This window comes from Corapipo altera, unplaced genomic scaffold, assembly GCF_003945725.1.
Source record: "Corapipo altera isolate COAL_440 unplaced genomic scaffold, ASM394572v1 101, whole genome shotgun sequence".
Taxonomy (NCBI): Eukaryota; Metazoa; Chordata; class Aves; order Passeriformes; family Pipridae; genus Corapipo; species Corapipo altera.
Window position 1 is genome coordinate 23587 of NW_020884984.1, and position 19989 is coordinate 43575.

At 41.5% G+C, this 19989-nt stretch overlaps 1 protein-coding gene across 1 annotated transcript in view; it reads right to left on the reverse strand.

Annotated features, from left to right (window-relative positions):
- The window catches only part of HDAC11 (histone deacetylase 11), a 27947-nt gene continuing 7958 nt past the window's right edge, over window positions 1-19989 (reverse strand). The window contains exons 3-9 of the mRNA XM_027666000.1: window positions 17479-17595; window positions 13274-13316; window positions 12041-12117; window positions 10914-10976; window positions 8958-9054; window positions 5777-5955; window positions 1-1858 (exon numbers count right to left, since the gene is read on the reverse strand). Coding sequence (XP_027521801.1) covers window positions 1616-1858; window positions 5777-5955; window positions 8958-9054; window positions 10914-10976; window positions 12041-12117; window positions 13274-13316; window positions 17479-17595 — 819 coding nt within the window. The 3' untranslated portion in view covers window positions 1-1615. The remainder of the gene's footprint in view (window positions 1859-5776; window positions 5956-8957; window positions 9055-10913; window positions 10977-12040; window positions 12118-13273; window positions 13317-17478; window positions 17596-19989) is intronic.

Sequence of the window (19989 nt, forward strand, 5' to 3'; positions counted from 1 at the left end):
CATTGTTCAACATCATTTTAATCTCCACCAAGGGAAAATTATAGAAACATGTTAACACAAACAGAAGATGCTCAGGGGAAAGACCATATGGTGCTATGACAGGTTTAGGTTATAGAAATGTAATTTATAATTTTATAAAAATCATATGAAAGAATAACAACATCTTTCAGTAACGTCAGACAGTATAGAAAAAATAAATCTCAACATTAGTCGTACTCTGATGGTCCTTCTAGTAAGAAATTTAAAAGTGCTTTTTAATCCCAGTGTAGCAACTTAAGCTTAGTGCAACATGTCAAATCTGGCTTAAAGCAGATATTTATAGCAATTGTGCAATTCTTACAACTGACAGACCCCATCTAAACATGAACACTAAGTGAGGTAAGTATTATAATTAGCATTAAACATTCCTTAAATAGCTTAGACAGCAACTCTACTACGAGCAAAATCTTGGTGTTCCTTCCCAGGAAAGCTCAAACATAGACATGACATGAAACTTGTAGTACAAATCAGTGAATACTCAGAAGTTATAAAAGCTTTTGCAAAATATACAATTTAGTACATTTACAACCCACTGCTACAATGCAAAATATACCAACTTAAACAAAGCCAAACTTTACAAGTAGTGCACTGAATTTGCTTGGAATACACTATTTTGTTCCCAAATCCTCCTAGAAGCTCCATATAAAGTTAGCACATTAACTTCATGTAGAAATGCCACTGTATTCTTAGATGAACAGTAATAATGAACAATTTGCTTACCAACTACGACTGCAACTATAAGTACCATTACTCTCTGAGCAGGTGAAAAACACAGCACTAGTCGGGGAAAAAAATAATTTCAATGTACCTATCACTGTTTTGTACATGCCAAGCTGGAAATAGTAGAGATAACCTGAATTTCTACATAGTTTTTGCTGCGAGGCTGCTCAGAACTCTACCATTAGCTTTGATTTGCCTGTAGTTTCTTTACTCTGTGAGTCACAATGCACAGGAACTATTCCCTTTCACATGCAGGGCTCATTTTCAGAGAGGCAAACACCAGACTGTTCATGTTGAGCCCTTATGGCTCATTTGCATATAGAGCCAAAGGTGTTTCCTATTTTTCAAGGTGCTTATAAGTAAGATTTAAGTCACTATCAACAACAGGAATAAACTATAAATTAATGGCCTTTCCTTCTTACAGGCTATGGCTTCAAAGCCCTCCAACTGCACTGGTTTTTACAGTATTGCACTTAACTTTAGTGTTAAACTGACACTGAAGTCTGCACAGAACACGTTTTACAACAACAATCCATTAAAAAAGCAATAAATAAAATGCAGTATCTAAAAAAACCCAAGAAACAGTGGGTTTAGTCCATATTTCCCCCCCACACAGACAAAGCCGCACCATCTGAAACAGGTCTGGGACAGTCTTTGGATGCCAACTGCATAGTTCTTTCAACATAACAGCAATCAGAGAGGCAAGTAAAGCTTTCTACAGCAATGTCAGACACAAAGACAGTACCTCTGAGAGCAGGTCTGTTAGCTTAGAAGGACGTGTTGCCTTTCCCGGGACGGACGCAGGAGTTAGACCGAGCTGGCTCTGCCGGGTTATTGCACTAAAACTGGGAACTCATCACTGCAGGGACAAGTTGCCCAAGTCTTTTGCAGAGTCCCTGACCATCTGCTCCAGGCTGGGGTGTGCAGCCCCCCTGGCTGCCAGCTGGCCGTGGATGAGCCCCAGGCTGTGCAGGTTGAGGATGGAGTCGGCGATGATCCGCGCCGTCCTCTTCTGGTACCCGCCGGACGTCACCATGAGCACGGGGATCCTGCGGCGCCGCGCGGCCCTGAACACCACCTCGTCCCTCTTCACAATGCCCTGCAGAGCACCACGGCCACCAGGGGCAAAGAAACTGCTATCAGCATGATTGACTGCAATAAACGTCCTTCCCGTCCTTCCCGCTGATCTGCTCCGGTCTGGGGAAAAAACCCCACCCCAACCTTTGAGCTGCAGGGTTGTTTACAGCTATTTTGTGGTAACTGCACCCAAGCTCACCTGTGGGCTTCTCCTGATTTTCAGATAAAAAAAAAAAAGAAAAGAAAAAGGGAATATTTGACTTCTTGGTACCTAAGTTTAATAGGATATTGGAACTGGAGATGACGCTGAACTTCGTACCAGCTTAGAAAGATTTCCTGCTTGTCTTGATTTACAAGGAGCACAGTGACAGGGCAAGGGGAATGGCTTCAAACTGCAAGAGAGCAGGCTGAGATTAGATATAAGGAAGAAATTCTTTGCTGTGGGGCTGAGGCATTGGAACAGGTTGCCAGTGAAGTGGTGGCTGCCCCATCCCTGAAAGTGTCCAAGGCCAGGCTGGAGGGGGCTCTGAGCCATCTGGTCCAGTGGGAGATGTCCCTGCCCGTGGAGGGGGCTTGGAAGTACATGAGCTTTAAGGTGCCTTCCAATCCAGGAAATGCAGGCTGGAAGATCTCCAGCCCAGTCTCCTGCTTGAAGCAGGACAATCCCTAGCAGTGGCTGAGGGCAGTGGTGACTCCACATGGATGAGGCTTGGGAATGTCCAAGGATGGCCATTCCCCCAGCTCCCACTGAAAGCCCAGCTGACAACACTCTTCAATCCCTGGGGTGATTTTTGGGGTGTCCTGTGCAGGGCCAGGAGTTGGACTTGATGATTCTTGTGGGTCCTTTCCAGGTTAGGGTATTCTGTGGTTCTGTGATATTTTAGTTCTAACCTGTGAGTTATGGATTTATAGTACTGGATGTCTGGAAAGTGTTTAAGCCTCATATTTTACAGTAGCAATTAAAAGTTCATTTTAAAGTCCTGTTAGCTGGTTTACATGAATAATCATTTAAAAAAAAAAAATACCCCAGCAAATCAAATATCCTTGACTTGTTTTAGAGGACACAACAGATAAAAGCCCTTAGTACAAATTCCTAGAAGAAGTCCTGCTCAAAGGCCATAAAATTCTAAACTGATTACAAATTTTAGAAATGTTCACCCTATTTTCCAGGTGAGGAATTGAGACTAAGAGAGATTGTTTGAATTCAAAGTGCTTTAGTTTGTGCTCACTTGCACAGCACCCTCGGACTAAAGTTTAGCAACTCAATCAAGATTTCACAATCCTACAGAAGAACCCCAAATTCAAAACAGATTTTACACATTTACAATCACTGGCTGAATTTTAAGTCCCAGTTTCTTTAATAAAAGCCTGTAGTTAATGCTAAAAAAATCTATGGCTGAAGGGGGAGTTGCAGAATGTGAGTAAAGGTAAACCCATAAAAAATAAAACAGAAAGAAGGAGATAAATTCTAAATAATTTCTTACCATGAGAAGGGTATGGAACTAAAAAATAACAAAGACTGCTGACCAAGAGGAATTGTACTGTCACTGAACCCAGACAACAGGAGAGTTTGAGCCTTCTGGGTTTCAAAACATACATGTGGAGAAAAAATACTTCAGAAACGAGTGAGAACAGAACTAAAATCCACTTTTTGTAAAAGCACAGAGTTCAGGTACATGTAACTCATTACAACTCCTCAAAAAAACCCAACCCAAAAGCTTAGCAACATAACAGACAATGAATGGACAGCTCAGAACTTAAATAACTGCAAAGCTGCAGAAGGGGATCACGATGCAATCAAATACAAAAAAAATCAAGGAAGCAGCAGCAAAAGTGTTGCAAAATGAATATGCTTTGCTCAGACTGGTTAAAGGAAGACTGTGAATACATCAAGAAATAATACCCTGCCAATAATTAGACCACAAAGAGATAATAAAAGGAAAAATTAAAATACAAATGTAGCAGGAAAAAATATCTTGTAAAAACACACAGCAGTTTTGTTGTGCAGTTTGACACAGCCCTATGAAAGGACAAGGAGTAACAACTGAACAGTGAGACAAAGGAAACTGAGGAATTCTATTAGAAACAGCTCCCTAAAGGAAGGAACAGAATTACAGGAGGAGCTGTGGGTCCCACCTCTGGCTGCAGCAGTTATCCCACCCAAGAACTGGGAGCAGCCACTGTTCACAGGAGCCTCTGCTCCAGCAGCTCTCATGGCTGAGCCTGGAGGAGCTGAGGGAAAAACAGGTTTATTCCCACGTTTCTGGGTTACTAAGAAAGAAAACATATCAACTGGAAACAACAGCCCAGCACAGTTCCCACTCCCACCCAAAGGGAACAGGGACTTGGCTGCTACACCTCAGGTTTCCCTCCAGCCTCAAGTACCACGAAAGCACCACCCAGAGCACTGAGGAGCCCAATCCTGAGCAGAACTGACACTGCCCCAAGAGCTGAAGGACACCTTTGGGTGTGGGACCAAAGACTGGACTAAGGAACCTCAAAGAGATGAACCATCCAGGCACAAGGCCTTCAGTTTGGCCTTTCCAGCAGCCTGGGATTCCAAACGTGGTGAAATGTGCCTTCTTCACACGTACAACAAGCAGACCAGAGACACAAGAAACCCTTCCCTCAGTGCAGACTGCAAAGGTCTGAGCTACAGGAACCTCTGCTCCACCAGACTGTGCAGAGAAACAGCACCCTCTGCCTTTCAGCTCCCCTTGGAACCACAAAAGCTGCTCCACCTTCCCTTGCCCATCTTTATATTGTCTCTCTACACAGCACCCAGCAACCCACAGCAACTCCTTTTCCTTGGCCATTAACACTGCTCCTTCTCCAAGGGCAGAACTGTTGTTTTCTTGAGGCAAATCTCCAAGCAGTCCCCACCTACCCCCAAGCTGCCACGTCCCTCGGTGGCCACTGCTGCACCAACCACACCTCCCACCTCAGGCTGTGTCCTCTCCAAGGTCACATCAAGTCCAACCCCTCAGCTCTTCCTTTGTGCCAGAGAACTGAACAGCAGTTCAGACTGAACAGATGGAGTGGTGGCTCCACCGGGGGGAACCTGAGAGCTCACAAACCGAGCACTTCTCTGTATTGAACCGGTGGCCATTAAATGTGAAACAGGAGAGAGGCAGCACACAGGAGCTGTCAGAGAAGGAATCATTAAAAACCACGGAGGAGATACAAGATCTGGACATTTTTGTTTGTTTTGAGAAGAGCAGACTGGAAAGCAGACTGTTTGGGAAAAGCAGTGAAGGTGGAACTTAAGGGACACAAACTGGGAGGTGAAGATTTCTATAATGTGTACAGAATAAATAAAAATTTAAATCTACTAAAAGTGGGCAGAGAAAGTACATGGTATCTGTAAGGAAAAGAATCAAGAGAAGGAAAATAGGTGTTCATTTGCTAGGAATACACAGACAGGCTGCACAAAATTGTTACAGCTGGAAGACACCACAAGGGCAGTTTAAAACAGCTGGGAGTGCTACAGAGGAAATTAAGTGTAAGATACATACTGGGGGCAGGTGACAAAAGAAATACATTGCAAAATGGGTCATGTGAGGGGAAAAACAAACCGACCAAACTGGGAAAAGAGAAGTCAAGTGAAGTGTGAAAATGTCTGTCTCTCTGGTTACTGTCTGGGTGTTCAAACCAGTGCATTTTAGAGAGGAGATGGATTACACTGCAACAGCCACTGCAAGGACAAAAATATTCAGAGGCAGGAAGAAAATCCAAGAAAATAAAAGGGTGAAAGAGCAAGAGATGGATCTCTGGTGCCTGTAAGAGGGAAATGCTCTGGTTGAGTGCAAAGGGTGCACTTCCCTTCAGCTCCCAAACTGCCTGCAGTGTGTGTGGGGAGCAGGGCTGGGGATAGCAGTGCCATACAAACCTGGGATAGGCTGCCAAGGGATCCCACCCAAGATGGCAGTGCCATACAAACCTGGGGGGAAATGGCCAGGCCTCCCAAGGGATCCCCATCCAGGATGTCAGTGCCAGCATTATAAACCAGGATGTCAGGTTTGAACTCGTTCAGTGCTCCCTCCACGTGGGTGTGCACCTTCTGAAGGTACTCTGTGTCCTCTGTGCCCCACTCCAGCTCCACTTTGCGTTTTATGGCACCTGAAAGCAAACAAATCAACCACTGCTCAGTAAGAAAAGGGTTGCTTTGAAAGAAAATGCAAGATGTAGGGAAGCAAGAAAAAAAAAATCACATTTCTGGAAGTCTTCTCAATACATTGCATCTTCACAGAACTTTGAATTAAAGAAAATGACTCAACTACTTGTTTTCTCAGCAAATGTTAAGCACAATGACCTTGAAAAAAAAAAAACGAAGAGAAAAAATTAAATGCAGGAAGAAAAAAAAAAATCTCTGAGATGCAAGTGGAAAATGTTATTGAAAAGCAGTTGATCTACATGTCCAGTTACCAATCAGCAGAGAAATCATAAAGGAAATTATTAACTTAAAAGTAACCTAAATAAAGCATAAGGCAAAGAAAACACTGAACTGCTATTGCAGAGGAAACAGCTGGGGGGGAAAAACCAAGATAAATATCACTGAGAAATTATGAAGATGTTTTATTTTTATCACAACACTCAAAACTTCACAGCAAAGGATCATGAATTTATGGGAACTGCTTTATGAATGTATAACAGGACTCAGCTTTGCCCCAAGCATTTTCAATTTAATGTTCTTACCCTGTAATCCTACCAAAAGAGCAAATATCTATTCTTTATTTAAATCAAATTATTCCTAATGCCTCTAATAAAGCAACAGAAGTAGAAGAGGAGGGCTGAGAAGGTGAAGGGGAGAAACCCAAGGTTAGGCAGCCTAGTTTTGGGTGCTATTATGGAGGTTTGTGTAACTCTACATGTGAATTAATATCAAATCCATGCCAGAGGTGTTCCAAGGAATGACTTCTGTCTCACCACACCCTCGGCCTCAAATTAACTGACTTGGATAAAGAGGGATTCAGCACCCACCAAGTGTGCATTCAACACAGAATGACACTTAATTACTCTTGGGATTGCTGAGTAGGGGTTTTTCTCTGCTTTCCATCCTTGTTCAACATCAGGGAAGGATTGTTTCTCATTCCAACAAGAGCTGCAAGGATTTTTGTTTCTTTACAGTATTTTCCTGGATGCTTCTCTTATTGTTATATAAATGTCCCTGGAAGTCTGCACAGCTCTTCTGAACAGCACTTGGAGCCTCTTCAGGGTAAAGGATCTGCTGGCTGAGCTGTGGAGGAGGGGACACTGCAGTGGGGACAAACAAGTATTGTTCTGATGGAACCATGAAGAAGTTGAGAGATGCTGAACTGGATCCCCTGCCTTCACAGGCCTCTTGCCTACATCTCCACACAAACACAGAAGTGTAGAGATCAGGGATGGGTCTGGATCAGGATGGACACAGCTCTTCCATGTGTTCATTGTCCATCTCCTGCTCATTAGTGAAGGTATTTGTCCAGCTTTGTAAAATGACTCTCAGACCATGAGATTTTTAAGGCCTGAACTTTAAGTTTCAGCTGCCAAATTCTGTGCTCACCCTTCAGTGAATTAGTCCCATTCCCCATCCATGTCCTCCTTTCTCCTCCTAAGCTTGTGTAATTCCAAACTGCTTCCCCTCAGGGATTCAATGTGCTTATGGCTTAGCAGCAGGCAGTGGGAGCTGGGCTCTTTCTTCCCTTCCCTAATGATGGGCAAAAAACGTGCAGAAGAGGCTCCTGTAAAAAAACATGGAAAAAATGGGCAGAAAGTCCAAGGAGCCACTAATCAGTTGGAATTTACCCCAAGGATTCCAACTCTCAGGTTCAAGCCTCTACCTTTCTTCAGAGATCCCCTCTGTGATCCCATCTTTGCCTGGTCATTTAACAGGAAGGATTTAAAGGATTTAGCCAGCAAAATCCTATTCAGACATTCTTATGCAAACTGCAAGGACCTACATGTTCACATGCCTTTGGCACCTCATCCTTAGAAAGGGAATGCTGGTATTCCCAGGTTCACAGGGGAGGGGTGAGCTCAGTGGTTCAGATTTGCTAACAAAGACTCAGTCTGTTTTGGTCTTAATCCATCTGTTCAAATGTTGCCATGTGATATAGGAATACTATTGCTTGCAATTTGTCTGCCTACAGACATGATGTGCTTTAAATGGTCATTTTTTAGTTTAATACCTTGAAATACTACAGTTCTCAAAATCTTTACAAGTCAAAATCCAGCAGTGCAATGCATTGCCCCTCATTCTTGCCAAGAATCCAAATGAAGGCTTTTCAGAGTGACAGGATCACTGAAGAAATCCAAGAGCAGAACATCCCCCCCTAACAACCTCTGACTCAGGGAAAAAATTAAGCCTGTAATAAATGAGTGTAACAGAACCAAAGATCAAATCAACTCTGGGCTTTTGCATTCCAATTTAAGCATTATCAAAGCCCCACTAATTAATCGTGGCAGCTCACAAGACACAACAGGCACGTCACAGCAGGGATAAACAAACCACAACCAAAAACAATCAAGCACCAGCTCCTGTGGTTGGTCTGACAGGCTGCCCAGGGCAGGGGGAGCCCCCATCCCTGCAGGGATTTCATGTGGATGTGGCCTTGGCAGGGCCGGGCTTGGACTCGATCTTATAAAGGGCTTTTCCAACCTTAATGGTTCTATTCCATGACTTGTTTTGCTTCCCAAGTTGTTTCACACTCAGATGCAGCTTCTTTTCTAGATGCTTACAAACCAAGTTCTACTGGCAAAATGACACACCTAAATATGTTATAATTTATAACTTTTCAAAAGAACATGAAAGCTTTTTACACAGCATCAGCTAATCCTCAGGGAATTCCATTAAAAAGTAGTGTAAGGGAAAGATGAAGGTCTAACAATTCTCTTAAAATCCAAAGATTATTTAACTCACTGCTCCAAGTGTGGCAGGAGTACTGAATACCCACCCACATCCATCCCAGAAGTGAGGGGAAACACTACTGTGATATATCACAGTGATCACTGAAAACCATGTGATATTAAAAAAAAATAAAGTCTAGTTAACACTATTGCAAGGAAACCTATTAGTAAATGAAGTTATGTAGCAGCACAGGAGGTCTTTTAGATTTTGGAATGTGAATTTCAGCTGTACTTACGTTTAGCAAAGCCATCCCCTGGATAAATGTATCTGTTGTAGGCATCCATAATATACACCCGAGGATCATCCATAAAGTCCCTCTCATGGCCATTTCCCTGCAGGAAATTCACAGTTAGCTATTCCCAACACAGCATTGAACACACTGCAAACCCTACAGCAATCAACACTACAGAGGGCTAATATTCACAACTCCCTGCCCCACTCTCTCATTTATAGTCTTGAAGGATATTCTGAGGTGTAGACTTTTGGAGAGGGGTTGATAATACCTGAAAACTGCAGGTATTACCACAAACAAAATCCCTGTGTCTCTGGGAAGGGAATTAGCAGAGAGCTCATTATACATGTAAGAAAAAAGAAGTGAAAAATAGAAGCTAAATGTCCTCAGCAGCACCACAAAAGCAACTGTGACCACCAAAGAGATCTGTCATTCTCCAACTGTGCAAGAAAAAGTCCCTTTCAACTGCTCCAGGGAAGTGAGTGTTCCTGTGTAAGAATTAATAAATAAATAAAGCAGACCACAGCTCTCCTGGCAATTCAAGCCTTGGGGAGATAAGTCATCCCTGGAAAAATGACAAACACTAAGGACCCAACAGTTTAACAATTTCTTGTTTAACAACAGAAATTCCCTACAAAAACTGTGCTGGGTGTAAAATGGATGCTCAAAAGAAAACTCAGATTTTGAGTATTTCCCCCTTCCCCATTTCTGAATTTAAATATTCTTCTACTGGTTCTCATTTAGACTTTTTTCATTAATATAAAAATCATTTTTTCCCAGCAATGACTAAGATAATTCAGTTTAAATCAGTGTATCATGCAGCAGCACAGCCCCTACCCCCAGAAGAACTTCATTTGAACTACAGAAAAAGACATTTCCACAGATATATCTTCTGTAATTCAGTTTTTATGCTAAAAAATGGCAACTCCAACTTATTTCTTCAGCATCTTTGATCCACAAATAACCAGTTCATGCACACAAGTCTGGGAATGTGAAAGTCTCTGATGAACCATTTTCTCAGGAAAGGTGGAACTCGCCACTGCACTCAGAATTGGAACAGTCACAAGACAAGAAAATCTGCATTTTTAAACAGGATCTGCTGAGCTCCTTCACACACCTCCCATTCCCCAAAGGAAGGAAACAGGGGGTGATTCCACGTGCACTCCCAGCACAGCTGAAAACCAAAATACATGCCAAGAATTTTTCAAAACCAAAACAAACCAAAGCACCCCCAAAAAGCACAAAATAGATCCACACCCCGAGAGAGAGGAACACAAAATAATCTTTGTCCTGGTATCATGGGAATTTTAGGATGCAGGTAAGGCAAATGAGAGGAGATCATCGCAGCCATTAGGTTTCCTCACTGCCATGGAGCTATTTAAAAATGGTTTCTTTACACATAATAATTAACCTGAAACACTTCAGATTGGACACCACTTTGGTGCATTAACTGCTTTCCTAAAAATACCATTTCTGACCTCTCAGGCTTTATTTTGCAAATCCTACCAGAGCTGAGGTTTGATCTCAGTGCCCACAGTACATCACACACCAGGGGGAGAGGGTTGAATCCCTCATGAGCCTGTAGCCAGGCCCTCATTAAACACTGAAGGGCAGGTTCCTCCCCTCCAGAGGCTGCTGCAGCCACCACGGGGCTGAACCGACTGGAATTCTGTCCCAGGAGATCCTTGCTCCTCATCCCGGGAGACGGGTGTGAAACGCTGGAGGATTTTTCCATCCAGCCACATGATGGAGCTGCAACTCAGGTTAATTTTACTAAACTGGCTTAAGAGCCTTTAAGACCACAAAATAAACAACTGAACTGTTCACAGTTTCCAACATCTCTGATGAACTTTGGGTTCTGCCAGTCGACAGTTTATAGTAGCATTAAATAAGGGGGGTTATCACCCACTTGTATCTCAAGCACAACATCTGCAGCACTGAACACAGGTAAGCACTCACCTGATGAGCATCCAGATCAATAATTGTGGCTTTAGACACCCCTGGTACTCTCTCAAATAAGAACTGGATAGACGAGCAAAGAAAGACATGGAGAAATTTAGGAAATTAAGTGGCAGATTAAACTGGAGGCTTGAAGCTTCCACAGTCTATTTGCTTTAGTCACCAAGTAAACTGCTAAATTATTCTAACACATGTAATTACAAAAGCTCCTCTCATTATTTGACACAGGAAGATAATTTTTGTGGTTACACAATAACAAACTCTCTGCATTTCCACCAGATTAAACACATGCAACATGCATTTGAGTTGTAGACTCGCAGGATGGTTTAGGTTGGAAGGGACCTTAAAAATCATCTTGTTCCATCCCATTTTCAATACAGACATGGGAAACTCCAAAGATTTTGCACAAATTCTCACCCACTATAATTTCTCAATCTGTACTTTAATGGTAGGGAGAAAAAACCAACCCACTGTGGATTACTTTTCTGCAAATTACCATGTACAGAAATTAGGGTGTTATGTCACATGGTGTGCTGCAATCATTAGAGCTCTTTAATGTTTGATTATTATTGATACTTTATAAATATTCTATTATACAAATAAACCCCAGTTCATTTGGTAGAAATAAGCCCTAATTGCAGAAGGCTCTTACTTCAGCCTTTCAACAGCTAAATACCAAATGTATTCATTCACATTCAGAGACTATTTTGGAGTCATTCACATTTTTATTCCTGAGCTCTGCATAGTGCAGCTTGATTCAGAGAGAGGATTTCTGTCCCTGCAGGCTTGATTGGAACCACTGCAACGACTGTGGGAGGTTCAGGTTCAGCTGCAAGGCTTGGAGGATTATCACTGAGGATATTAAAAGTCCATCTGGTTTGATCCTGGAGTGGGTTCTGCAAGCCAACATTATTAATGCAATTGCAGTGGTTCATGTTTACACTGATAATTCTGACCCCTGCAAATCTTCCCTCCCACTTCACAACGCTGCATGTTCCCATTCCCACCCACCTGGAGAGGGCTTCTTTGCTCCTGTTAAGTCATAAATTCATTCTTAGGAATTTATGTAGGGATTTTTCTCCATTTGCACAAACAGCAGAAAATACAGGTTTAAGAGCAGTTCTTACCTTGATGGCCAGTGTGATGTCAGCATATGCACAAAACCCTCCACCTTTGTCACTGGAACAGTGATGGAAACCACCCCCTGCACGGGAAAATGGGGAAAGGTTGAAAAGCCAGGTACTAAAGACAAGCTACACACTAAAGAAAAGCCAGACACTAAAACCAGAGATGGCCTTCACAAAGCCAGAGATCACTTACATGGCAGGCACAAGCAGCAGGTGGAAAGGACTTGGAAAGTTCTTTTCTATGATGAACATCCAGAAAAATATACTAAAAAACCCCCCCAAACTAAGAACTATGGTGTTATCATTATTTGCACATGCTGTTCTCTTCTGAAAACACTCAGATCAAAAAGCTTTAGGAACTGCTCTTGAAAACAGAAAGGGACACACTCTTTACATGAAAAAAGTACTGAGACCTCCTCCTCCCTGAACATGTTTTTTATATAATAAATCAGAACTTTTTAACTGAAAAACCCACTAGAAATATCTAAGCAAGAAACTTAAAAAGTTCATTTGATATATCAGTAAATATGACAGGCCTTGGTTGTTTGCTTCTAATATCTATTTAATTTTTAATCATGGCTATTCACTTTGGAGAAGATGCATGCAAGAAATAATGCAAAAACCTACACTTGGTGAGTTTTATGAGAACAACAAGCTAAGGCTCCTATGGCACAAAATCTTGCTTCAATGGTTCACTGGGTTTGCACTGCTGTTTGCTGTGAGCAGGAGAGCACATTTATATTCACTATATCCCTCAGAACTTGTTCATTCAAGGCTCTTTCAGGAAAAACTGCACAGCCAAAAATAGACACTGACTAGTCCAGCTCTGCTCTCCCACATACCAACCCCTGAGATGCTAGAACATAGATAAGATGATAAGAACTATAAAAATTATTTTATAATCTAAAGATTTTATTGAAATATTTACATTCAGTCCAAACATTTTTCCTCAATTTTTTTCACACTACGTCAATCCAAACACCTGCCTTTATAAATGATTCATATCTTTATCCAGTTATCTTTTTCCTTTCCAAAAAGATTTTATAATAAAACTGCAACAGTGGGTGAGAGAACAAATCCAGTACTTTCTCCATTTTTTTCCTTTAGAGTTGATTTTAGTTAAACACCATAATCCCTTTCTGTTTTTATGAACAGAACACACATCATGGAAATGAAAATCCGGCTTCCAAACACACAATTCCAAATATCACTGGGTGCCCTGTTTGCACTCACCCACGTTGATGGCCCAGCCTCTGTCCACAGCCAGTTTTCCTGCCTTAAAAAACAATTATAGTCAGAATTCCATGAATGAATGAGGCAACTTCCACCCCCAATAACTCTTGGCATGGAATCTACAGATGCTTTACCACTGGAGGTCATTCTGAACCAGATCTGTGAACACAAAACTCCCCTCAGCTCCAGGAGTTGAAAGAATATTTGCTGTGTCATCTGTATTTCCTTCTCTGGCAACTGCAAAAGGGAAAGGGCAGTGCTGGGAAGAGTGAAAAGTGAGCAAGGATATCACAGTATCCTTCCTGCTCATGGGAAAACAGGAGGAATGTAAACTCAGACTCTTGAAAACATAGACTAACAGAATTCCAGCTGGGAGGGGGCCAGGAAAGTGCTACAGTGTGAAGGGTCCTGTGACTTTTTATTCTTGAAGTCATGCGTGGTATAGAATGTTATCAACCTTTTCTCCTCCAATATGGGAAAACTGTGCCTGTGTCTCTCCGTTGAACTCAAACGACATTCAGGAAAGGGAAAGTACTGACAAAAAAAAGAGATACACAAAGCTTGAATGACGAAATTTTAACTGACAAACTTGACTTATTTCAGCCAGGAAGAATCAAGCAAGTGTTTAAGTGCAGTATTCCTCATCTGACATGATCAAAAATGAAGATATTACTAGCTACAATTAAAAAATAAAAAAAAAATAAATAAAAAAGAGAGAGAAAACATGTAAAAATAGATGGATTCTCATCCATAGTCATGGAAAGAATGTATTAGACATCATATATAAAATGAATTTTGGACAGTCAGTTGAGAAGTCTTCATCACCAATACTTATATTTGAACAGTTCTAATTTACTACTAAGTAAATTATTGAGAAAGTAAACCTCATCCTGATCTGATCATGCCAACTTACAAAAATTAGATCTTGGGGAAAGACTGCAGCTTCTGAACTATAAAACCCATTAAGTCCCAGGGAAAGCACATTATCAGCAATTTATCACACTTCCTAGGGATTCCTCACCAAAAACCAATCTTCCCATAGTGCTAAAATATCATTAAAAAGTAGAGAAACTCAACAGGAATGTTTGTGATAAAGAGGCCCATCAGGAATAGCAGAAGATGCACTTCTGACTTGCACTGTACAAATCTTATTGTCTGATTAATCAAAATTGCTTCTCAAGTACATACTTATTTCTCCATAACGGAGGCAAAAAAGGTAAAAACAACAGCATATGGCATCGAGATGAATCCCAAAGTGCCCAGGGATGGCATCTGTGTTTCAGGAGGCACAGACAGAGCAGACAGCTGTAATAAGAGAAGTCTCTGCACGTCCCTGCTCAGCAGGACTTGCTCTGTGAGTGACAACCAAATATTTTTAAGGACTTTGAACTATATAATGACATGGAACCGAAATTCTTTTTCTCCAGTCCTCCCCATCTCTGCTTTTGCCAGTTCACACCTACTAAAGAGGCAGCACTTTTGTTATCTGGCCTATCACTATAATCCAATCAATCTCGGGATTTATCCAGAACTCAGCATCTTCTTTCAAACTTCATATTCTTAAATTTTCCTTAAAAAAAATTGGTTTAACATTTTCTGTACTTTATCTGGTTCTCTCATGCTCGGTCAGGCTTTCAGGCTTCACCAAAAGCACCAGGCATCCTACACTGTACAAATACCTTCACAGATTTCCTTACCCCACTATGGGACTTTAAATAACGTCCAAGAGGACAGAGCAACACAAGAGAATTAAAGCAGAATTAGGAGCTCCAGATTTTTACATATCTAAGACCAGTGTTTTGGACATTACAAAGGGAGTTAAGTTGACATGCTTAAAGCCACTAAACAGCACTGTCAGAAGATGCTTCTGAATCTTGTCAGTAGATATTTAGGCTTAGTCACAAGTCATGCAGTTCATTTCTGAACCAACAACTGGTAGAGTCACACACTTGCAAATCCAGCAGCTGGATAGAACACAGATTTAACAACAGAGCACTAAAATACTGAAAGAAATTGCCAATTTTTTTTTCAAATAAAGAATCAGGCACTTCTGCCATTAAAAACATACCTACAACAACAACAAAAAAATCAGGATATTTCATCTTGCCTTAAAAACAACTGGCTCTATACTGTCATTGCACACAGTAAAACCCAAGAAGGCTGAAACTTCATAGTGCCCAGACATAAATGACAGTAGAATCATAGAACAGACTCACAGAATCAGCTGGGTTGGAAGGGACCTCTGAGATCATCAAGTCCAACCCTTGATCCAACCCCGCTGTGGTTCCCAGCCCATGGCACTGATGCCACATCCAGTCTCAGCTTAAAAACCTCCAGGGACAGAGAATCCACCACTTCCCTGGGCAGCCCATTCCAATGGCTGAGCACCCTCTCTGCAAAGAAATTCCTTCTAATATCCAACCTAACCCTCCCCTGGCACAGCTGAACACCCAGCCCTCTTGTCTTGTTGATGGTTGCCTGGGAAAAGAGACCAACCCCCCCCGGCTCCCCCCTCCTGTCAGGGAGTTGCAGAGAGTGAGGAGGTCTCCCCTGAGCCTCCTCCTCTCCAGGCTGAACAGCCCCAGCTCCCTCAGCCTCTCCTCACAGCACTTGTGCTCCAGTCCCTTCCCCAGCCTTTTTGCCCTCCTCTGGACCTGCTCCAGCACCTCAGGCTGCAACAGCCAAGGCCATGTCAGCCCCAGGAAAACCTTGGAACTGCTTCCCCTTTGGCCTTTGGGCTCATTCTCATCACACTGCTAGGTCAGACCTAGGGCAGGCCCAACCTCTGTCCTTGTTTCTGAACATTGTCCTGCACTGCATTTTTTTGCCACATAATTTTATATTATGTCTTAAATTATTTATGTCTTAAAGCTTGCTACGTTCACGAGAAGCATTTAAAAATGATTCCAATGAACCCCTGATTCCAGTGCAGATTGCTAAGTACCTGCACTTCTGCTGACACAAGAGGGAAGCCACCTATTAGCCTATTCCTGAAAGTAATGCCATGTTTTATCAGTCCCTTCTGGCCTCCCAGCCTCGCTCACCTTTGCTATCAGTAGCTGCAATAAATCCTATTCCCAAACCTGGCACAGAACACTGTGAAAGCTCTGCCAGCCCACAGGACAGTGGGTCAATGACTGGCTTCAAACAAACAGGGAAAATCCAATATGGGCTGCAACCCTTTTCACATGGAGCACTGCCACAGCTCCCTGCAGGAAGAGTTGCTAAACTGCAGCAAAGATCTATGTGTACCATAATATTAATCATTTCAGACAAGATTATTTGTCTTCCATTAGAACTGGTTCAGCTCTGGACCTGCCAAGAGAGCTCAGGACTGGTCCCATCTCCTCCCAGCACCAAGCTGGAGAGTTGGTCAACTCTAGTAAGACAAGGATTGATAAACACAGGGCAGAAAAGATCTCACTAGTTCCCAGTTCACAATTGTGAGGGCATGTTTTCCTCAACAGATGGTCTAAATAACTCATTCTTGGCTCCAGCTATTAACGGTTTTCTTTCCTGCTATTTCCTCAACATCTCTAATGGCAATTCCCAGGCAAAATTAAATGTCTGGTGACCCTGCACAGCTCTTCTGAGCAGAGCACTCCTTTAACTCAGGAGAACACAGCTCTGCTCAGGTGAAAGTCTCATTTGAGCTCAGCTGAGCTTCTCCTGCAGTATTTACCACAGAAAAAGTAGATAAACTAACTTTCCTCATTAAAATGAGCAAGGGGATATGATTTTTCAATTTAGGCACTTCCCTAGACTCAAGAACAACTAAACCATCCATCACTTCCCATCCAGTTCCAAGGTCCTTTGGTAAATACGTGCTATAAAAAAGCTTCTGTATTACCAATTTTGAAACCTCCCATTCCTAGAATTTGCCTGTACTTGAATGTTATCTGTTACTGTATTTGCCACTTCTCTCACTGCTTGCCCAGGCTGACCCTCACTGTCTCTTCTGCAAATCACTGACCATAAAACCAGGATGAAACCTTCCCCTGAGGAGTTTCTCACATTTAGGACTCTGCACTAACCCACCTCCCTCTCCAGGCCCCACGTCTTTGAGTTATATAAAACAGTACAACTATTATTTGATATTAGTATTACAACTATTATTTGAGTTCTATAAAACAGTACAACTCCCAGGTTTACAATGTCTGATCAACAAGTTTAAAAGTGACAAAAGGGAACCAAGAGCACCTTACCATTATTGTTCCTCCCGTCTGGGTTCGTAGAGGCCTCAGAACTTTTCTCTGAACAACAAAATTGGGAAGAAAGGCAACAGGTGGGATTTCTGTGATGGTAGCCACAACAAAGGACCACTACAAGAGGGGAAAAGAGAGTTCCCATTAATGCAGTCTGTTTTAATGATGACATTTACATCTCCCATTAGTTGCTATTTCCTGCAAAGGAGCTCACAGGTCCTTAATAAGATTTTTAGATGGAGGTGACCCCACCACCCTTATCAGTGACCTCCAAATAGGCTCAGCTTCAAGTTGTTAACTATGAGAGTCACCACTTTCCAGCTTTTAGTACCAAACAGTCATAAATCAGCAATTTTTCAGCAAGTTAGTATTTCAGAAAATGTAATATCCCTGGGATTGGGAGGAAGAATTGTAGAATGTCCTTCAGCTACACTTGATGTATTGTTCAAACCTAAAATTTCTATTCCTGTGTGAAATCAAAAGGATATACCAAGGAGAAAGGAAACACAAACAAACAGACAACTGGGCTAAGAAGTTCAAACACTTAAGTGAACACACAGTGCAAACTTAAGCATGGAGAACTGATTAAAATTTATTTAGCATATTAAACACTTCTGGAAAATGTTTCAAGAAACAGTTTTGTTCCAAAGTCTTCAAGGTTAGAACGCAAAATATTTGCAATATGTAAATGCCTTTTTTGCAAACACATAGATTACTTCAAAGAACTTCCACTCACACTGCTACCAGTGATAACACTACTAAATATATTTCAAAGCATAAGTCACAAGCAAGGATACACCTGTTCATCCAATACTGAAACATTTAGGGACAAGGACTGGGACTTCCCACCCTGTACAGACTCTGGATAGATCCATTTTAGGAATCATAACTGGATTTAGTGTGTTTGTTGCCCCTTTACTGTGAGCTGGTCACAGCAGGATGACCGATTGGAACCAAAGCCAATCTCAGGGTCCTCTGATACTCAAAATAACTTCCCAGTTATCAATATTTCAACTACAAAATACTATTGGGTGGGGTGAAAGGGTGGCATCATTAATAAAGGTCTTCCAAGTACTAATTAACTTTTGCCAACAGTTCATTTAAAGCTTTTATTACTTTTACATTTTCAAGACACTATTCTGTTGATATACTACCAGCTCATTACTCTGTTACCCAGCCATCATAAAGTGCTTTAATTAATTTTTAATACAGTCAATCTTGATGAAGTCCCTTTGCAAGATATCTTAGCTTTCAAACAAGCACATATTCAATTCTGTTGTTCTAAAATGGGACTGAAAAGGTCACATTTGGATAAAAAGTAAATTTGACCTCAAAAGAGAACGATGATCGCAGAGGAAGTTTTACCAAGGTTTAAAAAAATTAATGCCAACAGGGAGAAGTGGGAGCAGTAATGACTTAAATCAACAATTCTGGTGCTGCAGCTTTTTAAGTGATGGTAAGAAATCCATAAGTGGCAGAGGAAGGAGCAGACAAACCTCGCTGGGAACATTCCCAAAGACACTCACTGCTCCAGACTTAAGCCTGTGGTTGTTTAGTAATTCCCAACATATGGGGGAGAGTCACTGACTCTGAGGACAAAGTCTTGGGGTTCAAGAATGAAAATGCTTCTCCAAAAGCTCCCCTTAAAAACTGAGAAATGTATTGCCTCAAACTGTGCAATGTTTGGTGCCTTTTTCTTCAGTGTGCTAATGTTGTTTTCCAACATTTCTCACAATAAATTCCCAGAATGGCCATGTACAGACTCAAAAAAGGAATCAACAGGAATTGGGTTCATGTAATTGTACACTTTTTCATGCTGTAAAAATAAAAAATTAGGAGAGCTGAGGAATACATTAATTACATTTTCCAGGCTGTCAGTGGCTTCCATAACACCAGCCTTCATACATCAGTTCTCTTTTTTTTTTAAATCAGTATTTTTCATATTCATGTATCATGATTGCATATATCAGAATAATATCAGTTACTATTTTTTCTGGTAGACATTTGCTCTCACTCAGCCATCAAGTTACTTCCCTGGAAGTGTCCAAGGCCAGGTTGGACGGGGCTTGGAGCAACCTGGTCTGTGGAAGGTGTCCCTGCCCACGGCAGGGGGTGGCACTGGATGGGCTTTGAGGTCCCTTCCAGCCCAAACTATGCTGGGATTCTATAAAATTACTGATTTTCCAGTAAAGTGTTGTAGACATGTAATTATGTGACTCAGAAATTAAAACTTGGTCTGGATTCAGGGAAGAATAATAATCATATATAAAAAATATTCAATACCATGTCTTCACTTATTCTTTGTAGTTATCAGCTCAGTTTAACTCTTCCTATATTTTTATTGCTAATAATGTAAGATTTTTAAAAATTACTTACCTTTCTATATTTTGAATAAATAATTTGATGGATGAATTTAGTTTCCATTTTTAAAAATTAACTCCCTGTTTTCTTAAAAGGAGCAAAGAAGTCAGGTTAACCCTTAGCCAGGTGTATTTCCATTAATAAATGCCT